The sequence below is a fragment of the Gorilla gorilla genome, chromosome 12, assembly GCF_029281585.2.
Source record: "Gorilla gorilla gorilla isolate KB3781 chromosome 12, NHGRI_mGorGor1-v2.1_pri, whole genome shotgun sequence".
Lineage (NCBI taxonomy): Eukaryota > Metazoa > Chordata > Mammalia > Primates > Hominidae > Gorilla > Gorilla gorilla.
The window spans coordinates 74,394,413-74,414,166 of record NC_073236.2 but is presented as its reverse complement, the minus strand read 5'-3'; the positions used below and the strand labels follow the sequence as shown (position 1 = coordinate 74,414,166).

The following is a 19,754-nucleotide window of genomic DNA, read 5'->3' as shown; positions in this document are numbered from 1 at the left end:
CTCCCGCAAATAAACCACAAATAAATGATGGCAGACTATTGGAATTAAAAATAATTTGGAACATTTCCATAGTCCCACTAAGAATGCAGCGACAAGTTCAATACCTTCTATAAGGTCTTCGATTGCTTTCCTTACTCCCCTGTCAAAGGCTCGGGCATCAGCAGGGCTTTGGAAAGTAAGTCCAAACTTCCTATTATCGACCTTCCAATGATGAAACGTTGGATTGGCTTTGGTGTAGACCAAGTCCTTTCTTACATAGCATTCCAATACCACCTGAAGGATGGAAACACACAGGCTGGTTACTACTGGAACAGCCATGATGATGTCTGGTTACAGAAGTCTAATTAGGAACCATCACTGGTGGCAACTACCAAAACCCCTCTAACCCCTGCCTTCACATATCTGTGAGTCTCTCCAATGGGAAAGGAGGCTTTGCTTGGCTGCTGACCATCCGATCTTCGCTGCTCCCCACTGTCCTGGTTGTACCCCTTCACTACACTCTCTTCATCACGGTTATTCCTCTTCCTCCTGGCTGCAGGGCACTAAGCTGATGCCCAGGTCTTCGGTCTTTGCTGTATTTCAGATTACTGCTTTCATGTTGGGGTTTTTATATTGATGGTCATCTAGCTTCCCTCCCCCGAGGCTCCAAATTCCAAAAGCTGAAAAATTAACTTTACTCTAAAATTTCTCCTCTCCCAACTTCTGGCAATACCAATCCCTCTCCACTCTTTTTCTCTGGCTCATCATCTCTGTGGTCATCTTTGCCTCCTCTGCCTATCTTCTGTATCATTAATCACCAGGTCCATTTCATTTTTCCTTCAACAGCTTTTATATCAACCCCATTTCAGTTGCTGCCACCCTGATCTGGGTCTCTATTAACTTTATGTTTGGATTAATAGAACAATCTTCAAGTTTCTAGCAATTTAGTCTCAGAACTGGTTTTTAATGAGTTATAATGAGTAGACTGATCTTTTTATCTCTAAGATGGAAAGAATACCAATGTTATCAATGAGAACAAGAACATGCTCTGAAAACACTGAATAAATGAGAAACCTAATTCACATTCATTGTCCAGTATATCTTCCCTGTCAAGTTTTATATGTACTCCAATTCTCCTTGTCATCTTCACAATTTAGTACCTGATTTCAAACTATTCTTTAACAGTTTCATGTATATTAGTCTTGTTCCCCTAACTAGACTACAAAAAGTCAAGATTATAAAATAACTCCCTCTCTGTCTAGCACAGTTGATAGAGATACTAGAATTTATTTAATATTATAGAAAAGAAACATTGCAATAATTTGAATGTAAACTTCATTCTTTATTCATTAAAAAACTCAGACTACTTACAATATTTATTCCTATGGCTTCATTACAAACACCATAATGATTTTGCTAAGTTTTAACAGCCCAATCTTGTTCTGGCAAAGATCTGCATTTACCACAATGTGGTCTTATTAATTTAGACTAAATGAAGGACAAGAGTAAAGACCTGCCTAAATTAGTATACATGTAAATTAGAGAATATCTTTAAATAAGTATAAATTCTAAGAATAGATCAAAGCAAAAACGAGGCCAGTACAGTGGCTCATGCCTGTAATCCCAGCACTTTTGGGGGCTGAGGCAAGAGGATCACTTGAGCCCAGGAGTTTGAGACCAGCCTGGGCAACATGGCAGGACCCTGTCTCTAACTAAAATACAAAAATTAGCTGGGTGTGGTGGCGCACATCTGTAGTCCCAGCTACTCAGGAGATTGAGGTGGGAGGAACGCTTGAGGCTGGGAGGTTGAGGCTGCAGTGAGCTGAGAAGGTGCACCACTACACTCCAGCCCAGGTGACAGAGTGAGACTCTGTCTCAACAAAAGGAAAAAACAAATGAGAAATAAATTAAGGGTTGTCTAATGAATGTTCCCTAACTTAATAAAAAAATGAGAATAATATTCAAATTGGTATATCAAATAGTAGCCCCAAGCAGTTAACTTTATTACATTGTATTGAGATCGGACAACAGTCCCCTCCCATAATTCTATTTATGATTAAATTGCTTATTATAGCCATTTCCCCCTAAGAATAGCACAATGATTAAATGTCAGCCCAGCCCCATTCCACATTGGGGAAATCCAAATAATCAAGAATTTAACTAACAAATGTTATCTATTTTAGAATTTAATAGTCTCAATTCAAAGTCTCAAAATAAACTTTTTGTACTCTAAAAACAAAGACTCCTAGTTTCTCCATATTTTGGGGGTGAAAAAATTAGTCTTTGGTTGATATTTTCCAACTTTGAAATTATTCCAAAGGTACATTTTCTTAGAAAAGTTTAAGTAAAATGGCCGGGCGCGGTGGCTCACGCCTGCAATACCAGCCCTTTGGGAGGCCGAGGCGGGCGGATCATGAGGTCAGGAGACCGAGACCATCGTGGCTAACACGGTGAAACCTCATCTCTACTAAAAATACAAAAAATTAGCTGGGCGTGGTGGCGGGCACCTGTAGTCCCAGCTACTAGGTAGGCTGAGGCAGGAGAATGGTGTGAACCCGGGAGGCGGAGCTTGCAGTGGGCCGAGATCGTGCCACTGCAGTCCAGCCTGGGCGAAAGAGCAAGACTCTGTCTCAAAAAAAAAAAATAGTTTGAGTAAAATAAGTTCAGCCACCTAAATTAAGTGAGGGGGGAAATCAGATACCATCTCTTTATGTCCTCTAAAGCAAAATAGTATCATATGTATCTAAGTTTAAAGACAAAAATGACTCTCCCTCTCCCTCTCCCTCTCCCGCTCTTTCCACGGTCTCCCTCTGATGCCGAACCGAAGCTGGACGGTACTGCTGCCATCTCAGCTCACTACAACCTCCCTGCCTGATTCTCCTGCCTCAGCCTGCCGAGTGCCTGCGATTGCAGGAGCGCGCCGCCACGCCTGACTGGTTTTCGTATTTTTTTGGTGGAGACGGGGTTTCGCTGTGTTGGCCAGGCTCGTCTCCAGCTCCTAACCGCGAGTGATCGGCCAGCCTCGGCCTCCCGAGGTGCCGGGATTGCAGACGGAGTCTCGTTCACTCGGTGCTCAATGGTGCCCAGGCTGGAGTGCAGTGGCGTGATCTCGGCCCGCTACAACCACCTCCCAGCCGCCTGCCTTGGCCTCCCAAAGTGCCGAGATTGCAGCCTCTGCCCGGCTGCCGCCCCGTCTGGGAAGTGAGGAGCGTCTCCGCCTGGCTGCCCATCGTCCGGGATGTGAGGAGCCCCTCTGCCTGGCTGCCCAGTCTGGAAAGTGAGGAGCGTCTCTGCCCGGCCGCCATCCCATCTAGGAAACTAGGAGCGCCTCTTCCCGGCCGCCATCACATCTGGGAAGTGAGGAGCGTCTCTGCCCGGCCGCCCATCGTCTGAGATGTGGGGAGCACCTCTGCCCTGCCGCCCCGTCCGGGATGTGAGGAGCGTCTCTGCCCGGCCGCCCCGTCTGAGAAGTGAGGAGACCCTCTGCCTGGCAACCGCCCCATCTGAGAAGTGAGGAGCCCCTCCGCTCCGCAGCCGCCCCGCCCGAGAAGTGAGGAGCCTCTCCGCCCAGCAGCCACCCTGTCTGGGAAGTGATGAGCGTCTCCGCCCGGCAGCCACCTCGTCCGGGAGGGAGGTGGGGGGGTCAGCCCCCCGCCTGGCCAGCCGCCCAGTCCGGGAGGGAGGTGGGGGGGCCAGCCCCCCGCCCGGCCAGCCGCCCCATCCGGAAGGGAGGTGGGGGGGTCAGCCCCCCGCCCGGCCAGCCGCCCCGTCTGGGAGGGAGGTGGGGGGGTTAGCCCCCCGCCTGGCCGGCCACCCGGTCCGAGAGGTGAGGGGCGCCTCTGCCCGGCCGCCCCTACTGGGAAGTGAGGAGCCCCTCTGCCCAGCCAGCCGCTCCGTCCGGGAGGGAGGTGGGGGGGTTAGCCCCCCGCCTGGCCAGCCACCCCGTCTGGGAGGTGAGGGGCACCTCTGCCCAGCCGCCCCTACTGGGAAGTGAGGAGCCCCTCAGCCCGGCCAGCCGCCCCGTCCGGGAGGGAGGTGGGGGGGTCAGCCCCCCGCCCGGCCAGCCGCCCCGTCCGGAAGGCAGGTGGCGGGGTCAACCCCCCGCCCGGCCAGCCGCCCCGTCCGGGAGGGAGGTGGGGGGGTCAGCCCCCCGCCGGCCAGCCGCCCCGTCCGGGAGGGAGGTGGGGGTTCAGCCCCCCACCTGGCCAGCCGCCCCATCCCGGAGGTGAGGGGCGCCTCTGCCCGGCCGCCCCTACTGGGAAGTGAGGAGCCCCTCTGCCCGGCCACCACCCCGTCTGGGAGGTGTACCCAACAGCTCATTGAGAACGGGCCATGATGACAATGGCGGTTTTGTGGAATGGAAAGGGGGGAAAGGTGGGGAAAAGATTGAGAAATCGGATGGTTGCCGTGTCTGTGTAGAAAGAGGTAGACATGGGAGACTTTTCATTTTGTTCTGTACTAAGAAAAAATTCTTCTGCCTTTGGGATCCTGTTGATCTGTGACCCTACCCCCAACCCTGTGCTCTCTGAAACATGTGCTGTATCCACTCAGGGTTGAATGGATTAAGGGCGGTGCAAGATGTGCTTTGTTAAACAGATGCTTGAAGGCAGCATGCTCGTTAAGAGTCATCACCACTCCCTAATCTCAAGTACCCAGGGACACAAACACTGCGGAAGGCCGCAGGGTCCTCTGCCTAGGAAAACCAGAGAACTTTGTTCACTTGTTTATCTGCTGACCTTCCCTCCACTATTGTCCTGTAACCCTGCCAAATCCCCCTCTGGGAGAAACACCCAAGAATGATCAATAAAAAATAAAAAAATAAAAAAATAAATAAATTAAAAAAAAAAAAAAGACAAAAATGAAAAGGTTTAGATGCTTTAATCTTCCCAACAGATATAAACTCTCTGGTGAAGTTTTGGCACACACACAATTAGACACTAACTTAAAACTTGAGAAAGGCTTTAAAAAATACCCGTTTAAATAAGATGCATACGGAGAAAAAAAGTGATTATGTTCTTGTTCGAGACTTAAAAAAAAAAACTACACAAGAAATACATGTTGTGGGAGATTTAAGTATTAGCTGAAGACATGAGGACTCCATTCCTACTCATCTCTCCCCTCCACCGTCAACATCCCTCTCTGTCGAGTTCCCCACTGTCAGCAGAGCGGGCACAATCCCAGTTTCCATTTTGTGGCTTCTTTACATATACACAGGTAAGTTTCTGTGTAAGGGCAACTGTGTTTAAATGTAGCCACACCTATAAGTTGTTTTTAACTTGCTTTTTATTTTCCTTAAAAATATGTCATAGAGATACAGGAAGGTAAAATAATTGTCTAATTCATCTGTATGGATGTATTAGATTTATTCAACCATTCTCCATACTAATGGGCATTTATGTCAGTAAGAATTGGTCACCTTGAAGGCAATGCTGCAATTCACATCCTTATCTATATTTGAAGTATAAATTAGAATTCTAGACAGCTTCCTGGTACTTAAAGACTTTTCTAATGAGTCAGTGGCAATATTAAAAAATGCAGTTTTTTTGATATTAATGAGTCAGTGGCGATATTAAGAAATGTAGTTTTTTTATATTAATAAGTTAGTGGCAATACTAAGAAATGTAGTTTTTTGATATTATAGAATAAAATGTATCAACATTTGGAAGATCTGCTTAACTCAGTGGAGCATTATTTTTCAGGTGACCGGTGCATGATGTTACAAAATCAGGGATGAGTAAGAGATCTATTGAAAGTGAAAGATAAACCAGTGGGTGGTAATGTAACAGAGTATGAAAGGTCCATTGATAGATTTCAGATTCCACATGGTTGAGTTTTAGTGTAGTATCAAAGAAGAATATCTACAATTGTCTGAAAAGGCTATTAAAATATTTCTCCCCTTACTAACTCCCCTTCTCTGTGAGTAGCTGTATTTTCTTTATATACTTCAACCAAAATAATATATTACAGATTAAAAGCAGGAGCAGATACCAGAATCCAGCTATTTTCTGGTAAGCCAGATATTAATGAGATCTTCAAAAACATAAAGCCATGCCCCTCTTCTCATAATTACTTTTGTTCTGGAAAAGTTATACAGTTATTTGCCATAAAAATGTCATTTATATTAACAATACTGTTTAATTAAAAGTTTTAAATTTTTTCCATTTTAATTTCTAATATGGTAAGTTATAAATAGCTGTAACTCACCAAACCAAAAGCTCTCTGAGGTCCTGAATAAAATTTTGGAGTGTAAAGGGATCCTGAGACCAAAAAAGTTTAAGAACTGTTGCTGTCCATAAATCTGTGTGTTTAAGTCTTTTTCTAAAGGATAGTGTTCTAGATGTGAACTGCTAGGTAAAAAGATATGCACATTTAAAATTAAAATCCTGCCAAATTGCTTTTCAAAGAGCTTTGCCAGCTCAAATTCCCACCAAATGTTATGTGAGAACGCTCGCTGACCTACACATGGGCAATGACTGGAATGATCAAACTCTTAGATTTTGTGATTAGTCTCCATAAAGAGGTTTCTCATAAGATTTGTTTCAGGAGTAAACTCCTCTAATCCATCTAAAAATGAGATTCAACTCAGAAAATTTTAATTTAAATATAATTTCTCAGGCTTGACTGTCCCCAGCTTACCAAAATATTACCTGACTACTTGTGAATGGTTGTCTGGAAAAGACTTTTCCCACAGAAACAATGGTAGTTAACAGCCCTCAATATGTAACGAAACAAACTCCGAGAATGTGCTGAATTCTAGACGTGCACTACATTGTAAAAACTGACAACACTGTTTCTATCTGAAAGAGCACTTCATGCCCTAGTTGGAATACTGGGAACTCTGATACAATCCATCCAATATATCCTAAAAATAATCTTCATCTTTTCTTTGCCATTCCACCTTTTAGAGGGGGGTTCCTCAATAACTCACCACATTTGCAGAGCTCCCATGTGGGTGCATGGTCTCCAGTGGGCACTAGCATTGCATTAGAGAAGCTTGAGAGGCCAAAGGAAGAGTTATCATATCTCTAAGGAGAGAGAAAGGGGCGAGGGGGCGGGGGGGAGGGTAGTGAGAGAGAGAGAGAGGAAGGGAGACTGGGTACGGGCGTGCGTGTGTGTGTGTGTGTGTGTGTGCACGTGTGTGAGTGTGCTGGGTATGGGTGTGAGGGGAGGGGTTAAGTACCACTCAGTACAGAAATCCAGAATTTCCTGGAGTGTGAAACAGGCAAGGTGAGGGATGGAGAGACAGAGAAGTACAGCAGGACATATGGGTGTGTGACTTAGGTACTAGTGAATATAAAAGCCCACAAGTGTGGAGTCAAGGAATGTAAAGGGGACAGGAAAAGGGGTGGGGAAATGGAGAAACATGATGGGGGAGGGGATGAGGCACACTTTTAGGATAGTGCAATCTGTGTACACTAGCAACAAACAACAGCAGTTGGTCCATGACTCAGTGGGGGCGGACAGAGGACTGGACTGCCCTAATATTATGCCAAGTTAGTGTGAAGGGACAGGCTTTGATTTTGCAAAGAAATGAGCTCAAACGCAGGCTCTGCTGGTGACACTGCCCACCCCATGCCAAGGACATGGCTCACTTCTTAGAGCATTGAGTTTCCCCACTACAATGTGGAAATAGTAGTATGTTCCTCCTTCAAAGTGTTGCAGGAATTTAACTGAGGTTATTTACTTAAAGGACCTGGAACAAATGGTAAAAGTTTACTATGCACTAGTAATGTCTTACCAGTGACTAGATTAGACAAGCTAAAGGGCCACTTTAGGTTGAAGTATTCTATGACAAACCATAGAAATACCAGGAAAAAGTAGCTCTAAAAACATAACCCTTCAGACAAGATAATCTGGTAAAACACAGGATAACCCTAAAAACAAAAAGACCAAAGAAGTGGAAAAAAATTTCTATATATATAAAAATAAGAACTAAAAGGGCAAGCACAGATTATAAAAATATACTTGCAGCAAATATGACAGATGGAGATTCATATCTTTATTATGCAAGAGGGCATACACATCAAGGAGAAAAGTAAGGCCCTGATAAGTAAATATACAAAGGACATCAACAGATAATTAATTCACAGTTATAACTGTTTAACAAACAGAAAAACATTTTATCTCATTAGCAAGCAATAAGATTTTATATGTATATTTTATATACATACATAACATATATTATGTATGTATATTTTGTATACGTATATTATATGTATGTATATTTTGTATATATGTATGTATATTTTGTATACGTATATTATATGTATGTATATTTTGTATATGTATATTATATATGTATGTATATTTTATATCCCTCAATGTGTTAAACGAAATTCTAATACTGGTAGCAGCTCCTTGCATATGTATCAAAAGTCATAAAAATATGACCTCCTAAATTATTCCAAAACTATAATAAACGTGGAAAATTCACATAGGTGTATTCCTAACACTGAGGTGAGGGGAAGAACCTTAATATTTGACACTAAGGAGGTGGTCAAATAATGAAACATCAAACTGATATCAGCAACATGGAAAATTTCATATGAGAATGTTAGGGCAATGTTGTTTCATGATAGTCTTGAAAGAGAATGTTTAAGGCAAAATAAATGAGATACACAACTGTTTAAAAATATGGCTGGGCACAGTGGCATGTGTCTGTAGTCCCAGCTACTCTGGAGGATGAGGTGGGAGGACCATTTGAAGCCCAGGAGTTGGAGGCCAGCCTGGGCAACAAAGTGAGATCCTGCCTTTTTAAAAAAAAGTACAAAGTGGGAAAATTACATCAAAGGGCTAAGGGTGGTTGTTCAGTTTTGGGGTCAGAGTGACAAGAGAATCAAATACTGGTTCCATGCCCCCAAAACAGGCCACTAAGAACAAGGAATCTTTCTGAATCATAATTTCTTCAATTACAATTATACAGGCTGCTGTAAGGATACAATGAGAGATCTAACCGAAGGGCTGGATTATACTTAGTACATGGTAAATGCTAGATAAATGGTAGTCATTTTACTTTTTATTGGTAATATAGTTACATTGCTTTTTATTGCAAAAATGTTATAAACAAGAATGTTTTCATTATTTGACTATTATATAGGGTATTTCCTGAACAAATACTTCTTAAAATTAGCTGTCTTCTCCCTTTAAATTTTCAGAAATGAAATCAAATGTGAAAATAACATTTCTTAACCCATATGTAACATTTACAAATTGTTCTGTCTTATCTATTTTCTAAATTTTTTTAAACTATAAGAAGTGCTTGCAAAAGAAGGTTAAATTTGTACACTTAACACATAAAACCCAACAGATGCTGCTGTAAAGGGTCTCAAATGTAACACTGACATATTCTTGTGGTGTCTTTGCATTTTCTCTGTGGGATCCTGCACAATCCTGCACATTCTGAATCATCTGTTGGCTTCTGAGTATACACTCCATGATCAAATACAGTTAGAAGTAGTGTTCTTCCATGTTTAGGGCCATGAATTTAAAACAGATTTTGGACATTCAATTTTCCTTCCTATCATAGATTCCTTCATAACATAGAACTGAACATTTGAGTTCCTCCATAAGACCATATATTATGAAGTGTCAATCCCCCACCCTTGGGAGGTGATGATTACTCTCCAAAGTATTTATCTAAAAGCATGGATAATAATTTATAGAAGTATGGGCCAGGCACGGTGGCTCACGCCTGTAATCCCAGCATTTTGGGAGGCCGAGGTGGGTGGATCATCTGAGGTCAGGAGTTCGAGACCAACCTAGCCAATATGGTGAAACTCTGTCTCTACTAAAGATACAAAAACTAGCTGGGTGTGGTGGCGCGCACCTGTAGTCCCAGCTACTCAGCAGGAGAATTGCTTGAACCTGGGAGGTGGAGGTTGCAGGGAGCCAATATCACGCCACTGCACTCCAGCCTAGGTGACGGAGCGAGACTCCGTCTCAAAAAAACAACAACCAAAAAAACCCCAAAAAACCCCACAAAGTATGATACCACTACTTCTTGTTACTTTCTTTTTCCAAGCATGTTTTATTCATTAGGGCATGAAATAAAAGCCAGATAAACATTTATTTATAAGTAGCCTAATGTCAGATGACATCTTGCCTTTGTATTTTACCTGCCACCATCCAAACCTCAATGGCATGCTCCATGAATAAACTCTACATTTTTAAAACACTGACTTCACAGCTCAGTACAATGTGATTCATAATAATAAAAGAGTACACTTTTGTTTTGAATACCTTTTTACAATGATAGACATCTTAATCAAAGACGCAAATAAAACAGCCAAATATACTTCTAAGCATCTCGGATAAAGCGTGTGGTCAAAAGAGACTTTGCTGGAAAGGACAGTCACGTTTTACAATTTGGCACCAGCTCCGGGGTTCTAACTTTTGAAGCTTTTGCAAGAGTTTAAAGTCAGAGAAAGAAAGAAAAAAATACGTTAAGGAAAGAGGACTATGATTTAACGTAAAGAAAGCAGTTGTCACTAATTTAACCCACGAGTTGTATGTCTGCCATTACCAGTTTGTCTTTCTGTCGTTCACCATGGATGAGAAAGCCGCTTCGTCCATTGCCTTCGGGGTGCATGACCTTACAGACCCCGACGCGACTGATCCCGCCTCCTTCCTGTGGGAACCATCCCCCGCTGGAGTCATCTCTGGTCATAACCACAGCCTTGACACGCACAATATAGCTGTCACTAAAACGACAAGAAGAAGAACAGGGCATGACAATGGTCTGGTAGTTGCAGAACACGTTTCAAAATGCAAGATGACCACCAGCCAGCACTTTTTTGGATTTATCGAAAGAAATCTATGCTTGGCGGCAACCTTAAAAAGTGGTCCATCTCAACTTTTAGGGAAAAAACAAAACACTTAAACTCAATATAAAAGTACATTTTAAAAAAGATACCTAAATAATTAAAAATTACTTGTGATCGAAAGATGTATACAGGCACAATATTCTCCAGTTTCTAGGTGTAAGTACTGATAAATGAATTGATTTCTGTAATTTAGTATCTTTAGGTTGGAAAGACACACACCTATTTTGGTTTTTAGTTGTTTTTTTGTTTTTTGTTTTTTTTTTTTGAGACGGAGTTTCGCTCTTGTTGCCCAGGCTGGAGTGTAATGGCGCGATGTCGGCTCACTGCAACCTCCGCCGCCCCGGTTCAAGCGATTCTCCTGATTCAGCCTCCCAAGTATCTGGGATTATAGGCACCTGCCACCATGCCTGGCTAGTTTTTTGTATTTTTAGTAGAGATGGGGTTTCACCATGTTGGCACGCTGGTCTGGAACTCCTGACATCAGGTGATCTACCCATGTTGGCATCCCAAAGCGCTGGGATTACAGGCGGGAGCCACCACGCCCAGACTACAAACCTATTAAGAGGGTATTATGGTTTCAACCCTTTAAAATTAGTTGAAAATGAATGACCAAGTTTTAACATTTTATAAAGCCAAGAATCTCATTTAGCATAAAATAGGATAATCTACTTGCAAATCATAAATTCACCATGAAATCACGTATCTAGGTAGGAAAATATTTCAATTCCAATAACCCTTTACATATTTGTAGCCTTCTGTTTATGATTTTATTTCTTCCAGTCTAAAACCTCAATTTCACAATAAGTTCTTCTGCACATTTGCCAAAAATCCTTTTTCTCCCCCAGAGACCAATTCTAGCTTCTTTTCATTCTTCATCACTTTTGGGGGAAATTTATTTGGATTTTTGGCAAGGCCATTACATTCTCACTTGCTGTTTTCTTTCTTTGGATAGAATTCATTTTTACTCATTCAAACATATATTTGCGTGTTGTATATGCCAGGCATTATAACAGATTCTCAGGAAACAAAGTTGCTGAGTAACAAAGAACCCCCATCATTCCCCGGGCCTCAGGGAAGACGCCCTCACCCTGGGCACTCAGAACCTGGCCCCCACAATTGGCCAGAGATGTGGAGGCAGTCCCTGTGCCCCATAGACCTGCTCACCTCACTCACCACTAAAGGCAAAGCCACCAGATTTTCTATGACCCCCTACGGCTCACCCTCCATTGCCACCCAACTGATCTCCCTTGGCACCCCAAACCCAAGGTCTACCATTCCCTTTACTTCCTCATCCCCTCCTCTGATCATTCCTTTCATTTTTTTTTTACTGTGGTAAAATATGAATGGCATAAAATTTCCCGTTTTAACCATTTTTAAGTATACAAGTTCAGTGGTATTAATTATACCCACACTGTTGGGCAACCATCACCCCTTTCTACCTCTAGAACTTTTCGTCATCCCAAACTGAAACTCTGTACCCATGAAAAACACTAACTCCCCCTTCTCCACTTCCTCGACCCCTCAGCCCCTGGCACCCACCATTCTACTGTCTTGTCTCTATGAATCTGATACTCTAGGTACCTCATATAAGTTCCTTTCCCTTTCCTAACCTAAATTAAAATGCACTCTTGGCTGGGCCTCTGTGGCCCATTCTCACAGGGCTGCTTTCTATCTCCCCACTGCACCCTGCTGGGCCTAGATGTGGGTATGGTGCTTGCCACTGCTGCAGACTATTCAGCCTCCCTCCAGTGCTTCTGAAGCTCACACCCTGACCCCTCTCACAACCCTTCTTTAGTCTTCTACAGACCTCACTTCCCTTCATTCTTTGAAGACTTCAGCAACCAGGCTCACTGACTCTCCATCTCTCCACCATGATCCCTGGCCCGATTCTTGATAATTTCATTATTGACATGGAGGATCCCTCCAATTCCCTGGCCTCTCAGTGTCTGGGCCTCTTTCCTTCCAATGCCCTTGTCTTACAACCAACTTTAGCCATTCATGCCCAGGTCAACCGTGAATCTTGTCATTACCAATATCTGCACTACCTCCATAACTCAATTGTAAGCATCCTGGCTCTCCGACCACCTCGTAAATTTGCAGCTCTCTCCCTCCAGACTCCAATAATTCTTTACCCTGCTGGGGCCAACAATCTATTGTTCTGACCACTTTTGCCCTCCCCCAAACCCCATGTCCTCAACTGATTCTCTACTCCTCCCCTTGCTTGTTGCCATTGCCTGGCATGACCCCAGTGGAGTTAAATCCTACCATCTACCTACTCTGTAACCCCACCCAGGCTGCTGAACATAGTGAGAGGGAAAAACCCCACTCTACTATGCTCATAGGACTAGTTTTAAAGCCATAAACACTACTGTCAAGTGAATCCTTAAGTGCCACCTGGCATCCTGCTACATTTCCCTGATCTGTCCCCCAAAGACAACTTCACATGGCCTCCTACCCCCTCACTCTCAGATGATGGATGAAGTTGCTTTAGTTTCACTGAGAAAATAGACAAAATCACAGGAGACCTTTCGCCTGTGCCCACCACCATGCCTACGCTTTGTACCAGCACTCTCTCCGCCCTTCCTCCTGTAACTGTGGTTAAGCCATCCATGATTCAAGCTAGGGCCAACTTCCTCCACTTAAACACCTTCTACATACCAACAGTGCCCAAATTCACATTTCTATCCAGGTCTCTTCTGTGAGATTCAGGCCAGTAGAACCAAGGGCCTATGTGAGGTCTCTACATAGGCATCTAATACGTATCACAATCAACATGTTTCAGGTTGAACTCTTGGTTCCTGACACCTCCTCATCCTTCTAGTTCTCTCTTCAAAATATATCCAGGATCCACTTTTTCCACTTCTACTGACACTGACCTGATCCAGCTGCCATCACCTTCCATTGAGATTGCTGCAGTAGCCTTCTAACTGGCATCCTTGCTTCCACGTTTGCCCAACTTAACCCAGAAAATAGAAAGGTAAGTCAGATCACTCTACTAAAACAAACCCTCCAGTGGTATCACCAAGCAGAAGTCAAAATCTGGACCTTACCCTATTACTCTCCTTGCTCATTCCACTTTGGTCCCACTGGCCTCCATATTAAGCATCCTTCTACCTCAGGGCCTTTGCACTTGCTATTTCTTCTGTTCAAATCCTACTCCTCACATACCAACTGAGTTCATTCTCTTATTTCACTTAAGTCTCTGTCCAAGGTTATTTCAGAGAGGACTTCCCTGCCCACTCTATATAAAGCAGCATAGCACCCTCCACCCCTCTTAAATCTTCTCCCCTCTGCTTTGGCTTTCTATATGCTACTAAATCAATGCTTCCTCAATAAAATATCTGCTTGCCTACCAGAATATGAATTCCACAGGAGCAGAAACTTTGCCTTTTTTGTTCACTGCTATATCCCTAGAGCCTAGAATGGTGTCTTATATGTAACAGGTTGCGGAATGAATGGGGTTAAATTCACAATATAAACAGGTTTAAAAAAAATTATCTATAGCAGGCTGGAAGCGGTGGCTCATGCCTGTAATCCCAGCACTTTGGGAGGCTGAAGTGGGTGGATAACCTGAGGTCAGGAGTTCAAGACCAGCCTGGCCAACATGGTGAAACCCCGTCTCCATTAAAAGTACAAAAAATTAGCTGGGCTTGATGGTGGGCGCCTGTAATCCCAGTTACTCGGGAGGATGAGGCAGGAGAATAGCTTGAACCCCAGAGGCAGAGCTGAGATCGCGCCACTGCACTCCACCCTGGGCAACAAGAGCAAAACTCCGTCTTAAAAAAAAAAAATCTATGGCTAACAGAATTCCTATAAAAACATATAGTGTTCAATACTTATTTACTTATGAACCACAATTACTAAATTGGGATCACAGTACTTTCTATTCCTAAAAATTGAAAAATCATGTAGAAGTACATATAAAAGTCATAGGACATACATGTACATATATGACTAATCCAACTATTTCAGGATTCAACATGCATATTCCCTTAGATTAAGAACCTTCTGGGCTGGGCGCAGTGGCTCACGCCTGTAATCCCAGCACTTCGGGAGGCTGAGGCGGGCCGATCATGAGGTCAAGAAATTAAGGCCATTCTGGCCAACATGGTGAAACCCCGTCTCTACTAAAAGTACAAAAATTAGCTGGGCATGGCGGTGCTTTCGCCTGTAATCCCAGCTACTCAGGAGGCTGAGGCAGGAGAATTGCTTGAACCCAGGAGGTGGAGGTTGCAGTGAGCAGAGAATGCAGTGAGCAGAGATCAGCCTGGCGACACAGCAAGACTCCGTCTCAAAAAAAAAAAAAAAAAGAATCTTCTGTAACATTTATTTAGATTAACTGCATACAACTTTGGAGAATATCCTTTCCCCCACTCCAACCCCATTTATTTAAAAACAAACACACAAACAAAAAAACCTAAGGGTCCTACGACTTTTAATTCTCTAGTGTGCAACACAGCTTTCTCAAATCTTCTATAAGTATACTATGGGTTCATCTCAACAGGAGATGGCTAAGGTGAAGAATTGAAACTCTGTGCACCTCTTGTTAAAACATGCTTTTACTTTTTTTGTGTTGCAGCTATGTGCTGTTCTGTTTCTTTGAGGGGATTAAGTAAACATGAAAAAGAGAAGTTTGCATTACTTATGTTAGTGCCATAAACTTATTTCCAAAAAGTACCCATTTATTAGAGAATTTAAAAATACCATACCCTTCTGTGTCCAGACTACAAGGCTGTTAACTCTGGCCTTTGCTTGCACTCTGAGGCCTCCTCCTTCCTGCCTCGATGCCTCCTATCAAGTGCCTTCTCCAGGGTATAGACTTCTCTGTGATGGGATTGGGGGAAGGGGAGGCTCAGGGGCAGAAGCCCCCTTTGTCTCCTCCGGCAACAGCCCCGACAGCCAGCATTAACTGAGGCATCTGGCTATTTAAAACAAGGCAGGGGGATAAAGTGCTGGACTGAAAGCTGCAAAGGATGTCTGGATAATCCAGCTGCATGGCTGCGTGCCAACTGCTTCCTATCCATGGTATATTTACGTTACTCAGGCACTTCACCCCACCCAGCACAGAAATGACAATGAACTCCACTACCAAAAAGGTATAAAGGAGGAAAACTCTCTTCCCACCTTCCCTCCCCCGCTTTCTGGAAAGAATTAAACAACATCTGTTTAAAACAGATGCAGGGTTTGTTAGTGGTGGGGGGATGGGGCAGGAAGGGCAAGGGCAGATTAGTTTTAAAAATTTGCACAAGGAAACTGCTGCTGGTATGCCTTAGAAAAAAATGTCAAAACATGCTATCTTTGTCAAAAATAACAACATTTTAAAAGAATGCTTCTGAAATTAACAACTGCTGTAATGGTGTGGATCTAGTGAAGCTCCAGCCAAGGGTCCAAACCCCAACTGAATGGAGCCCGAGTGTCTGAACTTGAGCTGAACAGCCCCAACAATGTTATTACAAATGGTGTTGGATGACCAGCCCTCAATACCATATTCTTTAGGTGTGTTATGAGCAAAACTGGCTGGACTGAGGATCTTCCATTTAAATGTGGCTTCTTTAAGGAAAAAGCCTTGTGTTCCCAACATGTGGACTTTTTGTAAAAACAGGGCTTCCTGTCCCGGGATCACGCAATATGCAAAAGAGGCAGGTGACGTTGTAAGTCAGGATAGGAAGGCAGAGAAAAAAAACATTTCAAAACTGGATTAGCATCTCCACAGGCAAGTTTTAGACCTCAGCCTTTATGTTCTAAGTGTTCTCCAGTTTCAAAGCAGGCCCTGTCTGGGCCACGTTACAGACGTAAACCAAACAAGTGTAGGAGATGACGGCGAGGCAGCACTGGGTCTCACAAAGAATGTGTGCTCTAGGGCCAGGCGACCCTGAAGTCCCCAGCCCTCTCAGGAGCTGAAGAAACCACTTTTTAAGCTTCAGTTTCCTCCTTTGCAAGATGAATAGGGGATCTACCCTGCTGGCTGAAAGTAGTGTTACAGGTCATGTCAGATCCAGAAGTTTGGTAAGTTGTAACCATCATCATTTTTGCTGAAAGGCTACCTCAGTGACAAAAACAGGTCCTTGAAACACCAGCTTCCCTGGCCACTGAGGAGTGGGTTTTGACTGCCTGCCCTTTCCAGCTATCAGAGAGTGGAGGGGCAGGGAAGCTGTCAGGCTCTTGACAGTAGGAGGAAATTTGACATGGACCTCCAGCAATTGTCAAGAGAAGTTAGGTTTATAAAGACCAGGTTTAGTTGTCCACTGCAGGCATACCTGTAGAAGAAAATAATGCCGTCCGCCATCTGTGAACTGGCCCTCTGCTCCTGCCCCTCCCCATTTCTTTCAGGGATGGAGACTGGGACTTTTACCTCCCCCATAAATACTTCCCACAGCCAGCCCTTATCTGATTACACGGCTCCTTTATCTCTCCATTATGCTCAACATTAGATTCACTTCCTCCCAGCCTCTTCTCCACTTCACCAGACCTTGAGAGGGATTAGCCAAGATCCCAGCCTCTCCAGCCCAACTCCCAGACGCCAGCTGAGCCAAATATAACACCAACTTCTTGCAGGGAGCCAGGCACACTCACTTTATTTTCATCACATCCCCCGCCCCCGGTCTTCCTTGTGCTTATAGATTTATAAAGGCTCTTTGATTTCATCGAATTATATGTTTAAAATATTATATATGTGTGTATGAAGTATATGTGAATATAAAATACATATGACTAGTGATCTTTTTAAAAAGAATCAACAAAATGCTTCAGTAGAATCAAATGTGTTGAGAAGCTGAGGGTACTGGTCATACTTTCTATTTGTTAAGTCGGGTGGTGGTTTTGTGGGTGTTCGTCTTAAGTATCAACTACTCAAGAATTTTTTAAAAGCGGACTGCCCTGGTTTTGGAAGTTTATATATTCTGAACTTTATGGGCAAGGAAAGTTAACATAACGTAATTTTATGCATGGTGGTAACATGATTTTCTGCTCTGTACAAGCCCCTGAAGGTAGAACACTTGCTCTACACGCTATAATGTCCCAGAAAATAAGGCCTTTGTGTTAACCACCAAAATATGCACTGTTTGTGTGGTTAGGTTAGGCCATTACAGAAAACAGTGTTAACGAAAGCTCATAAATGCTCACAGTAGAAAGACTCGATCGCAAAGATGCCAGATCTGGCAGTAGCCAATTCTGGCAAAGGCCATCAGCTCTTCTCTCAAACATGGATGAGCAGGCACTGTGAGGCAGAGAAGAGATTTTCTGATCATTAAACGTTTGTTTCATAAAGAGAACCAGTTTGCATGATGTAAGATGTACAGAAGGTGAAAAGTGGGCTAAGATCACTTAACAAAAGGCTTCTCCACAGTTATTTAACATCAGTGAAATCAGCCAACAAATACACTCAATGGAGAGTACTAGTAAAAGAACCCGTGTACTTAAACAGAGACTAACACTTTCCTGTGAGCTCACAGTGCCAGGGCACTATGCTCTGACTATGTTTATCAAGAGGAGAAAACAGGCTCTTCCGTCCAGCCTTCACTGTGTCCCTGCTTTTCTGAGGTGCTGTAGCTAATCTTGCTCGTGCAGAGTGACCCCTACCCTTAGAGGACTATAACATAGCTTTGGTTTTTTGTTGTTTTGTTTTCGAGATGGAGTTTCGCCCTTGTCGTCCAGGCTGGAGTGCAGTGGCGCGATCTCAGCTCACTGCAACCTCTGCCTCCCAGATTTGAGCGATTCTCCTGCCTCAGCCTCTCGAGTAGCTGGGATTACAGGCGTGCTCCACCACGCCCAGCTAATTTTTGTATTTTTAGTTGAGACGGGGTTTCAGCATGTTGACCAGGCTGGTCTCAAACTCCTGGCCTCAAATGATCCACCTGCCTCAGCATCCCAAAGTGCTGGGATTACAGGCGTGAGCCACCAAGCCCAGCCAGCTTTGATTTTTAAAAATATGTTATCTTCATTATCAATTTATGTATTTTTTAAATGGTATGGAATGAGTTTTAGGAATGGAACCCTTATACAAAACACGGTACCTAAAAGGTGTGTGTAGGAGGTGGCGGTGGTAGTCTTTGCTTTACAATGACTGGGGATATGACCTTCATCCAGGAACCAATTAAGCTAAAAGCCAGGGGTCCTGCTTATGTGCAGGAGCCTCAGAGGGGGTATAAATAGGTTTTCCTTCACTCTGTTGGGCTCAGAATCTATGAGTAAAGCCAGTAAGTACTGCTGTCCTGCAAGGTCACTAGCGCCCTCTGTGTCCAAGTTCTACCCTCTCCCAAAGAGGGAGGTAAGGGGCATGTCCCTCCTCATGCCTTGGATAAGCCGAGCATCTTTGTTGTTCATGCTACCTAGCTACACTGAAGCATATAAATAAACCTCTCACCCACACACTATTTTCCAGTGCACATATTAAAAGAGGCCGTTTCCTCCATTATCATGGAAGACACTGGTCAGCATATAAATGATTATTAAACTTAATAATTTATCAATCATTCTTCAGAACCAGTATTAACAAGTCAAAGTTTGCTAGACTTGGACCTCTAGTATTTTAGTTTTCCTATTGAAATTTTAATACAGAAAGACTCCTTTAAAAATAAGCTGTGAATCCCTATTTTTATAAGTGAGCAATTTTGGTTCAAAATATATGCCCATACCTTGTTTAACATACAGTGCTGATTTAGCATTCTATGTGCCTCTATACTTTCCTTTAAACCTCAGTTTAAAGGAAAATATTATAGATTTAATATTTAGATAATATAGATTTAACTTATCACTGATGTTAAATCCTAATTTAAATATAAATATTTCCCCATCGCTGAGTGCTACCTTACCCCTCCAGGTCACCAGAGCCAGAGCAGCATGTATACTGCACATTCTGGCACATTATCTTGCACCTGCCTTGCAGACATCCTTGGGAGTGGAATGGATGCTCTGCCCAGCTGTCCCTAGTCAAGGGTACAAGGCAGTGTGCCA

At 43.4% G+C, this 19,754-nt stretch overlaps 1 protein-coding gene across 3 annotated transcripts in view; it reads right to left on the bottom strand.

Annotated features, from left to right (window-relative positions):
• SPRED2 (sprouty related EVH1 domain containing 2) overlaps positions 1–19,754 on the bottom strand; it is a 123,070-nt gene that overhangs the window by 23,978 nt on the left and 79,338 nt on the right. For all 3 annotated transcript variants that reach the window (XM_055378030.2, XM_019021346.4, XM_004029328.5), the window contains 2 exons: positions 10,502–10,679; positions 105–273 (listed from right to left, as the gene is read on the bottom strand). In XM_055378030.2, the coding sequence (XP_055234005.1) occupies positions 105–273; positions 10,502–10,679 (347 nt within the window). The remainder of the gene's footprint in view (positions 1–104; positions 274–10,501; positions 10,680–19,754) is intronic.